This window comes from Haemaphysalis longicornis, unplaced genomic scaffold (assembly GCF_048455015.1).
Source record: "Haemaphysalis longicornis isolate Haplotype H1 unplaced genomic scaffold, Haemaphysalis longicornis Haplotype H1 scaffold_7, whole genome shotgun sequence".
Taxonomy (NCBI): Eukaryota; Metazoa; Arthropoda; class Arachnida; order Ixodida; family Ixodidae; genus Haemaphysalis; species Haemaphysalis longicornis.
The window spans coordinates 150466501-150478809 of NW_027526422.1; the positions used below are offsets into that span (position 1 = coordinate 150466501).

Genomic DNA, 12309 nt, shown 5'->3' on the forward strand with positions numbered 1-12309 from the left:
GGCGGCGCCAGCGCATACGTGTCCCCACCCTGTACGGCGGATGCGTGAATCAGGGGTCCCAGGCTGCAGAGCGGTCGGTTCCTGTAATGTGATTGCAGACCCCGAATCAGGGGTTCCAGGCTGCAGAGCGGTCGGTTCCTGTAATGTGATTGCAGACCCCGAAAACATGCGATTTAGCGGGAAAATCAAAATTTTTACTTCAATTGAATAATTTCTCAGTGAATAAAGCATCGTTTGCATTCGGAAAAGCGCTGGGGCCACTATAAAACACGAAATATTTCAAATAACACAAACTTATATTTTGTCTGCATGGCTCCTTTAACAAATGTGAGAGTGGTGGAGTTGCAGTTGTCAGTGGGGTTGTTCTGTGCGGCGCATTTCTATAAGCAGTCCTGCGTCGCGTGCTGACATCACGCATGGACGACCCTCAAAGCGGTGACGCCATCTGCCGGCCCAGAGGAATACGTTCGACCGGCGTGACGGTCACCACCTTCGCGTGGCGTGACGGGCACGATCGCCGGACGTTGCTCTCTCCTCAGACGTAAAAGTAGCGAAAATGAGAAAACCGTGTCATGCGCTGTATTTCCTGAAAAATGCATACTTGGCTAAAGTAACACATTTATTCATTACAATCACGTAATTGAAGATAATTGGTCCAAAGAAATTTTGAAAAACAGGAAAATACAATACTATAAAAAACTAGAAATAATAAATATTATGCCGAAATGAACCTACGAAATAAGAAATATGCATCCTATACATCGTCCCCATAAAGCACTAAACTAAAAAAACCACCCGAAAAGAAACATTGAAAATAACATTAAAAACAGCAAAAATAAGAAAACCGTCTAACGCCTCGCATTTCCACAAAAACATAATTGGCGGAAATAAATCAATTGTTATTATAGCGTAAATATAGTGATTTGTTGATGGGTACTTCAGAAAAACAAGAAATAAAAATTTCTAAAAATACAAATTTTAGGCAAATGACCTGACAAAATAAAAATATGCATGTTTATACGTTGCCTCCAAACAATGAACACTACACTGAAAAATTCTGGAAAAGAACGTTCGGAATACGAATGAAAAAATAGCCAAAACTGGGCAACCTTGCATTGCGCCTTGCATTTGCGAAAAAGTACATAACTAGCGGAGTAACAATACTTAACTGCTATTCCGGTGTAAATTTACATAATTGGAACACAGAAACGAACGAAAATTTACAAACAATAAAATAACTCAGCATATTTCGTCACTTATAGCCAAACCTGTCGCAAAAACTGACGCAAGCAGGATAAGTATGCTAGGCATTGTTAGACAATTATCTGATTTTCTGCAGCCTTTTAAATGCAGAGCATTTCTTAGCCTCGCCTGTTCCTGCGTCGGACGGTGTCAACAGTTTCGCGTCCGCAGCAGGTGCGCCTCTCCTTCCCTCCTCTCTCTCAACAGCAGCTGGCGCGCGCATGCGTCGTAGTCAGCCCGTTCGCTCCGTCGCGGTCTCGGCCAAACAGGTGCGTGATAGCAGCGCGGTGGGTCGTGGAAGGGCGCGCGCTGCTTGCGCATGCGCGCTCTCCCCCCCCCCCCCCCCCCCGTACTGCTCTCCCTCTACTGCGCGCGCTGCAAATATAGCGGCTAGCGGTCGCTCGTGTTTCAGTCACTGCGTTGCTCCTTCCTTCCTTGGTTACGCTCGTGCCCACGTTTACTCGTGTCTGCTACTCCAGCATCACGGAAGAAGCGATGGAAGCAACACTGCCTTCAATCAGTACTGAGGCCCCAATGCTCTGCATTTACTCGTGTTCCCCTCGCGGGAAGGCACGGGAATTTTTTTCCAGCAGACGAACCTGAATTAACCAACTAGTCTCCTTTAGCCAGCGTCGCTTGCAATGAATTTTTAACTCGTCTCTTATCGCGTGTAGCCTGAGGCTGCGCCAGTGTTACGGCGGCTCTGAGTGTATCCGTTGAGACGCTATTGTTCATGACAGGGTGAGAGCGTAGCAGGAGCTCCGCCCACAAACATTGTGCGGCCGCTACCTGACTCTCAGCGGTTACAAAAAATAGTTCGTCGGATTGCACCTGTTTATTAATATGACCACTGATACGAGCGGCTGACACATAACCATTTGATTATAAAGTCCTTTGTATATCTTTCATTCTCAAGAATGAATGATTTTAAAAGGAAAAAGAAATGGTCGCCCTCATTGAGAACTTGCTAGGGAGAAAACAAATTACTTATTCAAAGGTTATTCTTGGTACAAACTATTTCTGGTGTATTTATATTTAACACAAGGCTATATGTGACTGTTGTGCTGTTAGACAACAGAAATAAACACATAAACAATGCGCATACAATTTTTGAGTCTGAATCGAACTGCGATCGCTGCACGTCGCTTAGCCGTCGTCTGCTTGGCCATACGCAGCGGTCGTCTGTTATATTTGGTCGGGCTCGTCGCAGTGCGATTATTTCTTCGGTTTTAGTGTGCACTCATTGTCAATAAATGTAGTCGGTACAATATCTTCCACAGCCATCACGGTTGAATCAAACGTCGTAAACGCAGGGTGGAAGAAAGGGCGGTTTGTCGCCGCAGTGGTTGGATGCAGTGCGCGTACTATCGCGCCCAATTTGACTCGCAACAGGCGAGCGGCCGCCGCAGCTGCTCCCCGGGAGGCGGTGGCGCCTAGCAGCGAAGCATTCGAGAAGTAAAGGGAGAGGGTCAGATGTTCCGACACCCATCGGCATCCCCCGTGTGTACCAATTCTCGCTTCTTTCCTTTGCGGCTGGTATAAGTTGTTACCTCAGAAGTTTTCGGGGTAGCTTACCTTATCGCCAGCGATAAGTTTTATCATTGGCTGCAATGCTCTTATGCGCATTTGCGCAAGCCTTCCAGTTCGGCAATAACAGGGTGTCGCGAAATATCGATAACGTTCAATCTTCCACACAAAGATATCTGAAGCACTGGCTGCCCGCATTTTTTTACTTACTGCTTCTGCCTCTAATACTGACGATGCCTCATGGTACGAAATGCACTATTATGCTTTCAGCTAAGTCACTGATGGCCACTGCGCCGCTATGCTTGCCTTACACACAATGAAAACCTATAAGTGTCGTAACAAATAATAAGGTAAGTATAAAAGAAAATATGCGTGACGCTATCTTCCAAGGAACCGTTATCGCCTACTGCTTTCTATTGGTCACAGCGTCACTTTCGCGCTGAAAAACGGGAGGAGAGCACAAAGCACTGATGCCAGTTTTATACGCCCCTTTCAATGCCCTTTTCGGCTTCATTGTTCTTTTCACAGCAGGCCGCACCATGTCAAGAGTGCCTCATAGTGAACGTGTGCGCATTGTGGAATTATGCTTGAGATCTTATACGCAGCGAGAAATCCCTGCATTAACTGGCCGATCAACGAACACAGTGAACTGCATTATTCAGGCTTATAGAAATGAAGGGAGAATTTGTAACGCCCCTCATGATCGTCGCCCTCGCGTTACCAGCGCCATTGAAGACGAAGTTTTGGTCGCCGCGGCTTATGCTAATCTGTTTGGCACTGCGCAGCAGCATGCTCAACTTACAGGTGTTTTAGCTTCACTGACTACTGTGAAAAGAAGGTTGGCAGAAGCCGGACTGAGGAGCCGTGTCGCCATGCAAAAGCCTCTTCTATCCGACGACAACAAAGCAGTACGTCTAAGTTTTGCGTCTGATCACAGCACCTGGAGCGTTGACGACTGGAAGCAGGTGGTGTTCTCGGACGAATCGACGTTTACCACAAGATGGGACCAGAAACGTCGCGTCTGGCGTCCTGTGAACACTTGCTACGAGCCGGAATACATACAAGAAGTGGCCTCAAGCGGACGGACCACCGTAAACGTGTGGGCCGTCATGTCCAGAGATGGACTTGGGGCACTACACCGAATCGAAGGCTCCCTAACTGCAGAGAAGTATTCCGAAATCCTGGAATATGCAATGATCCCAGATGCCCTAGACGGCCCATGCCATAGACGGCGATTACCTCTTCCAGCAAGACCTGGCCCCTGTGCACACCGCAAAAACTGTCAAGAAATCGTTAACTGACCGCGGTGTGCGCCAACTTGAATGGATCCCTAAAGGTGCCGTCGTTAATTTTTAATTTAATGTTAATTTTTAAGATGATCAACAACAATGCTTTTTAAAAAATACGCTCCATAACAATATCCAAGCTACCGTTCATTTTGTAGTAATAGCAACGAAAACAATCACTCGTCACAATTCTGGAGTCGCAAGGCTGCGCCAAGCTGAACTACATCGGGCAGCTTCATGCGCATCGCATTCGGAGCGCGAACGGAAACAGAGCACTCGGGGGTTGCTCATGATTATCGGAAGAGCGGACCCCCTCTCCCTTTACTTCTCGAGTGCTGCGCTGCAAGGCGCCACCGCCTCCCGGGGAGCGGCTGCGGCGGCCACTCGCCTGTTGTGAGTCAAATTGAGCGCGATAGTACTTTTGTGAGCCCATGGTGAAAAGGAAACCAGCGGCGAAAACTCATCGGTGGATTTCAGAAATCGGCCGCGATATCACCGGGCAACGTAGTGTTCTGTGCGACCGTTTCGAACGTAGTGACGCCCTGCACCTGCAAACACCTATCGTGACGACGCAAGCTAACGGTGGAGGTAGCGATGCCACACGGGGCGTGCTGCCTTGCAAAGTCAGCTGTAGGTGCGAAAAAACAAGCGTTACCTTATTACACTTAAATATACGACGCCACCCTATGCCGCAAGCGGAGAATTGAGGGAGGTCAAACGTTACTCTAATAATTGCTACTTCACGAGACGCGAGTGGCAAGACGTTCTTCGTAAGTTGGTTTGATTCAAACTACAGTGTCATGATTTCAATCCAGGCGACGATTTCTGACGTGTTTACCGGCGATGTAATAAAACAACGTCCGGCGTTCTTTAGTTTCATATCACCGCCCCGCAGTTTCCAGTGGAATGATCAAGCAGAGAAAACTTACTGGTGGATAGAAAAGCATCCTTGAGCACTAGCAGCCGCATTTAAAATTATTATTGCGAGCTTTTACCTAAAAATGAATAGTGTACTACCAATGCATCCTTCAAAAGTTCTAGTTTACAAGTTATGCTACATTGAACTTTCATTGGCTTTACACTGAAATGCAGCAGTCCACCGTGAAGACATTTTTTTTAATGATGAAGCTTTTGACATAGCATACATAAAGAAAATATTCGGTTCGACATGTTGTTCCTTTGCAGCCATGTCAAACTTTTGTGGAAACCTTTTAATTTTTGATAATCTTCCTGAAGCCAATAATCTTTTCCTATGTACACCAAACAGTGACGTCGAACCCTGACTGCCCCATACGAAACGAACTAACAGCTACACAAGTGCATTCAATTTTTACTGCACCTATGTAGCTAACTACACTCAGCAGGCCCAATAATATGCGTGTGAATATGAGATCCAAGTGACTTATTTAAAAATGCGCCGACATCTCCAAGCAAGCATTTCCATTCTTTTATGCACTTCTGCAACCAATCAGAGCACCAAACTGGAATAGGCAAAAGAAACATTTAATTCTCACTGCCTCTTGTCAAGGTGTCATGGGCTGCTGCACAAGCATTTTCTATTCTCACCACACTTTCCAGCTGGCAGCAGCAAACTGGCACCCCGAAATTCCGACGTTGAATACATTTTTATTTGCTGCAGAAGCGTTTTCAATGCCAAATGCAGCTTTAAAGCCAAAAGCAACAGTGCGCGCGTGAGAAGCAGCGACTTCACAGCATGAAGGTGTGGCATGAATTTATTATAACGTACTAAGTAAGCATCTTCACCTCTCACCACAACTTCATGGCTAGCAGCTACAATGTGTGCGTGAGAAACAGCGACATCACAGCCTGAAGGCCTGGCATAAACAGATTTGAACATATTTTATTAGATAGACCTTTCATTTCTTTCCATGGTTTTCTAGTCAGAAGCAACAGTTCAACCTTGCGAAGGAATTACATAGCATTTTGAAGAACTGACAAAAATACCATTGCGACCTGTTTAGCAGATGCTTGCAATGTTGAATGTGTTTGTACAGCCAGAAGCATCAGCGTGTGCTAAAAAAGCCGCGACATGATACTCTGAAGGCGTGAAGTTAAATCGTTTTGATATGCCGCATCGTTGTTTTCTATTCTTTTTGCAGCTGTGTAACCAGAAGCAACAGCGTATGCTTGAAAAGTATGAACGTAGCACTCCGAATGGGTGACATAGCCCATTTGTACCTGCTACACACGTGTTTGCAATTATTGCTGCAGCTCTTCAACCTGAACCCCCTTCAGTCACTGTTTGAAGGTTCTCCAACTCTTGTCACCGTTGGTGGAACAATAAACACATCTTAAAGTGGGAAGCGGTGTTGAATCTAAATAAAAGAATGCTCCATGGGAAGACGCCCAAACATGTCCCCCACTCAGTAAAACAAGGACGGTATATCATTACAGGCACGCTGGAAATCTGAATGTCTGCCAACGCACATTGTAACTTTTTTGTTGAAACTTAAACGTACGACTCTGTACATTCTTCAGTGCGAAATCACCAGAATGCAATCATTTAACCACAGCCATCACTATGAAACACAGCTGGAATAGACAAACTTTATAACTTATAAAAGTCAACACAAAACCTTTGCAGAAAGTTAAAGGGAAGATAAACTGTTTGCTCATTACTTCGAAATGCATTCAGCTATTCCAAAACAATTTTAACAGCTGACGACACTTTTGAGAAATTCCACGGTGCAGACAAAATGCGCGGCATCAGTCCACGCACACTCAGTTTCTCTGATGCCACTTTGTGTAGCGATGGGAACATGCGTACCATAAGCTTAGCAGGCATAATAAAAAGCTGCGCGCATGTGTATTTTTGGCAGTGTATAAAAAATGCATGTTCATGTCATGGGGCCACACACTTCCGGCTTTCTTCAATGGCGGGGTTCAAAATCCGGCAATTACACAGTCCCGATGTGTGTTTACCCCTGTTATACATTTGAAAAATGCTACTGATGATTACGACTAACCAGAGTTTATGACAGTCAAGAAACGAAACGCCACCACAATTCATTACCTCAACAATACTCGCACTCGTTCATACTTTTGTATGTGCTATAATGTGCCCATTGGCATAACAATAACGTCACAGGCTCCCGTCTCTCGCAGGAAGGAAGGTTCATAGTAATTTTCTTAAAGCTACCCAGTCTCGGATAATTGTGCACGAACGTTTAATTCTTTTTGAGTCTCTGTAATACTGCTGTAATCATACCTGTTTACGCCAGGAAAAAGACGCCACACCGCCGCTCCACCTGTACCCCGGCAAGCCAGAGAAACGCGTATCAGTCAGGAGATACCTTACGGCGTAAGATTTGTCTATAGACTTAACTCGTAAGGCTGTACGAGCGGCCCGATCCAGCCAAAAAACACGCCGCACACGTTTGCACAATCCCCGACGGGCCGGACAGACACCACGTAGGCCTGCGCTCAACACCGGACGCAGCCTACGCTCACAGCAAGAAGCGAGAACGCTTGCAACTCTCCGCCGCTTCTGCCGTAGACGAAGGTAAACCGTATTATTTCCTCACACAGGTTGTGTTACACCGACACAATTTCCACAATCACACGAGCAACAGATGTAGCTTCGACACTCTCAAATCGAGCTCGGTGGCGACGTTTCGGATAAAAACAGCCCAACACGATTTCCTTACCTACAAAGCATGACGCGGCAAGACACACAGGGGCAGACGACGGTGAGGGGCTTCTTGATGCACTACAGCACATTCGTAACACAAATCGAAGTAAGAGCTTTTGGTTCTCGGCAACCGCGTTATCGCTGGACGACGCAGCAGCGGTCGGAAAGCGAGCGCGGCCATATTGGAAGTAGTTTTCTCAAACGTTCGTCGCAAGCATCACACTAACAGTGAGACGTCATTGGTTGCGGTTGGACACAAAATCCCTTTGATGTTCAAAAAGCCTCTACAGAGTTAAGCTGTCACCGACTACAAGTCCTGTTGCGAGAAGGACCATTTATAAAATTAATGATGCCTTCATTTCTTTATTCTTCTCATCATCTCTTAACACTTTTAAGTTGCTGTTGTCATAACCGATAATTAATATGCAAAAAAATTATTCTATTCATATCGTAGCAGCAAACATAACACGCTATATCACTAAACATCGCTTGGCATTGTTTTTGACTCATATGCCCCCACCAATGAAAAACCTAGCATGGTTTTATTTGGTTATTCAGCCTTCCGCACCCTTCAGTGAATGTGACAGTGGTTCTTGGAATATATGTGACCGGTATTCATTCTATCTCAACATCGACCCTGCATGCGAAAATGGAATCTGTAGTAAACACTCTTTAAAGGGTCGCTGTCCGTGCACAAAGAAAAGCTGCGCGGATAAAGAATGGCTGAGGGCGCGATAAAAAGGACAATGCGGGAAGCACCACCCTACCTCTGATAGCAGCACTTCGAGGTAATGATAAGAAACCTCTCAGACCTAGGCTCAACTTGTTCGGAGCGTGGGCCATACCGTTGTGTAGCTCTTATATGCCTTCTCCAAGGCATAGGTTCGAGCATCTGCGGTTTTAGTGAAACCGATCGTACTCTCTCTACCGTGGCACATTTTATGTGTAAGTACGACGACATTTGTTTGTCACTTTGCGCTATATTCGCGAGCTTGTCTTGCGTATAAAGCACGCCAGTACGCTAGAACATGCGAACCGTAGAAATGGTATGGCCGACATGACCATATTATGGCCGAGATTGCGCGCTTCTGCGTTCTGCGCATAGGTTAAAACCAACTGCAGGAAGAGCAACTACGTATATGCCATTCCACCACCTGTCTTGTGACCAGGAATGCAAAAACTGCACAGAGAAAAGTTGTTTAAACTTAACAATTTGAGAAAAAGCCCTAGAACGAGAAATTTAGGTACCTTGACCGAGACTCAAGTGCAGTTATGGGATTGCGCTATGGATTCGGCACTAGATAGTACGACCCAAAATTGTCCTTCTGCAGTAACTAACATGCGGTCGCAAAGCAACTTTTTTGTTGTTATTCTTGCTCACACTGCCCCTGGAGCTTTGTTTTTGTTATAGTATGCATCCCGATTCACTCTATAAAGTTTAAGTGCTGAAGGTAACGCAATGAACATTCATTCCCAGGTGTTTTACTCCTGTGACGTAAGGTTCAGTCCATGTTCTATCGTTCAATGACCGCTCATTTAAAAGGTAGGCAAGTTGTAGATTGTGTATGACCACTATTTGTTTCGTCACGTTTGATAACGTCACATCTTTTTCTAATACACCGTGTGGGAATAATAGGCTGAAATTCTCGACAGCGGACCAGTAGTTGCTTCTGATTTTACTAAATCATTTTTTCAGGTACTTTACACCTTCAACCTTGCCTCTCTCGTTTAGCGTGTTTCGCTGATTTTTCCCTGAACGAAAACCCAATCGAGCCTAAATAACGTAGGAGAACAAAAGATCCACCCAAGTGGAAGATCCAGTCAAGCCTGGATATCTACCGAGGCAAAAAATAGAGACGAGCCTGGATATCTAACCAGACGGAAGATGTAACCAAACAAATGATGCAATCGAGCCGGTATATGCAACGAGACTAAAGACCCACCGAGAGAGAAAATACACTTTTGGGTGTTTTTTTTCGTTGAACCACCGGGAACAAAGCTGCAAAAATGATTTACCAAGAGAAAGAACTGCTGGTCTACTCTCGGCAAATTCCGCCTAATATTCCCACACGGTGTATTATAGAAAGAAGAGATGTGATCAAACGTGACGAAACAAATAGTGATTATTAACGGAAGAACGACGCAATTGAGACCTGGGCCATGGCTGCCCTTAGCGGGGACGATAACTTTAATGACAGGGGTGCTTTCATGATGATTATGGTGAACAGCGCATACCCGGCGGGAGATTTACCATCCTTCCGCGCCCAAGATAATCGATGGTTGAACACTGAATCCGCAATCCTAACACTTTGGTTTTCGGTCCGTAGTCAGCCCTCGCGACGCGGTCTTCGAATTTGTCACCTCTTCTGTTTCCATCGATGCATGCACCATCGCGCAGCCTTCAGCACACCCTGGTGGTGCCAAGGCGTAGCGTATGACAACCAACCTGGGCGAATAGCTCCCTCAAGCGTTTTCAGTCCAATAGGTTTGTATAAACTGTAGTAAAGGTGGTGTCGGGCAATTCTCAAATTTTTGGTGTAGCCGTAGAGTGGTCTTCCCCAATCAGTATGTCGGCTGCCTCGAGTTTTCCTTTCGGTCTTTTCTACTTCTGAGAAGCGTGCTTTCGTGCTGGGTGTCCGAGTACTATGTGGCTTCAGTGCTTCTTGACCACATCTCGCGGTTTCTTGCCACTGACAAGCAGTGAACAGCAAGGTTTCTTCTGCCGTTTCAATTTCAGTGCGATCAAACGACTGCGATTCGCTCGTGACTGCAGCGCTTTCAACTACTTCGATGGTAGGAGCTGGGCGGGTCTTAAGTAGTTCCGATAAGGATTCACCTTCATGAATTCCGGAACAAAGATTTTCTCAAACCCAAACTGCGGAGTATCTAGCCTTTCTTTCCCGTCCTTAAACGCATGTTTTTCGTCTTCCATTTGGACGGAAGCAGCCGAGTCGTCCTTGTCTGTTGCACGCGGATCCTCGCGGTCTTCACCCTTGCCTTTTGTTGAGACACTGGACGCTGCCTCGGTGTTGGGTCGCACCTGCAAGTTCGTGTGTTCAGCCTTTTTGGTATGAAGCATCCTGCGCTGCGACGACGGCTTGTTCCTGTACGGAGACTTGCGAGACGTTACCGGGAAAATTGTTGTTGATAGTCTTCTCCTTCTCTGGTAAGAACAAGAATCGCTTCCCCGCGTCGCACGTCGCATTGTCTTCTTGCACCACCAGATCGTCTTCTTGCACCACCTTCATGGATATGTTATCCATCGACGGACCTCCTGGCCTCACGCTGTCGATGTCAGAAAAATCTCTTTGTTCACGGGTTGCCGACTCGAAATCGTTCCCAGACCCTTGCCATTCACGTGTCTCAGCGTTAAATGTTGCATCCTTGACCTTTTGCACAACTGGCAAGGTCGCTGCCCGTGAGCGGACGAGAGAGTCACCTCGATGGGTTGTCGGGAGAACGCTGTTGGCCACAATGGTCAGTGGTCGAGGGAAATTTGGCCTGTTAGGAGTGGCGTTGGTGGTGCCTATCATGCCGGATGCCTTTGAGACCTTCAAGGCATTGCGTAGCCGGTTTAGGGCGCGGCATATACTTCATCGGTACGCCAAGGCCTCGAAGTATTCGTGCTCGACTTCCTCATGGTCAAGAATATCGATAATTGTTTGGTCTCACTCGTAAATCGTGGCATCTTTGCTCTCAAGCAGATCAATGGTCGCTTGCAAGTCGTGCGGAGATGGAGACGGGGCTTCCAGAAGCTCATTCGCTGCCTTGAGCAGTCTTTCAGTAGCTACGCGAAAGATGCGTTGCTGCCGGCGCAGCTTGTCTATTCGACACTGACTGTCCGTCGCCACTGTACGGTCTGGGCCAGCCATGCCGACCTCCGGCTGAGGGCGGGGTGATCAGCAGAAACAGCCGTCAACGGAACGGGGTTCTGGGTACCTCAAGCCGGAGGGGACGTCGGTGGTCTCCTTCGTCGTGTGCGGTCATCCTCCCGGGTTTAGCGGCACCAGAAAATATTAACGGAAGAAAGACGCAATTGAGACCTGGGCCATGGCTGCCCTTAGCGGGGACGATAACTTTAATGACAGGGGTGCTTTCATGATGATTATGGTGAACAGCGCATACCCGGCGGGAGATTTAACAGTGATCATACGTGATCTTCCCACTTACCTACTTTTTAAATGAGCGGCCATTCAACTATAGAACAGGGACTGAACCTTAAGCCATAAAAGTAAAACACCCGGTAATGTTCATTGTGTTATCTTCAGCATTTGAACGCGTTTTAGAGTGAATCTGGCTGCATGCTATACAAAAAAAGCTCCAGGAGAGACGTGAGCACTAACAACACCAAAAGTTCACTTTGCGACCGCAAGCAATACAATATCATCGGCAATCGCAGTAGCAAATTGAAGGAGGTGGTAACAACGATTACGCACCCGATGGTTCAACGAAGCAAAACATTCAACAATGTATTTTCTATCTCGGTGGGCCTGTCGTCTCGTTGCATATTAGGGTCAGATTGCATCTTTTGTTTGGGTATGTCTTCCGGAAGGTCTCATTGGGTATTCAGGATCGATCGGGTTTTTTGTCTCGGCAAATATC

The 12309-nt window shown here is 46.5% G+C and overlaps 1 protein-coding gene across 1 annotated transcript in view; it reads left to right on the forward strand.

The window, feature by feature from the left end:
- The first annotated feature begins 8493 nt into the window (after window positions 1–8493).
- LOC144147129 (lysosomal protective protein-like) overlaps window positions 8494–12309 on the forward strand; it is a 67770-nt gene continuing 63954 nt past the window's right edge. Inside the window, exon 1 of the mRNA XM_077679203.1 lies at window positions 8494–8652. Within this exon, the coding sequence (XP_077535329.1) occupies window positions 8499–8652 (154 nt within the window). The 5' untranslated portion in view covers window positions 8494–8498. The remainder of the gene's footprint in view (window positions 8653–12309) is intronic.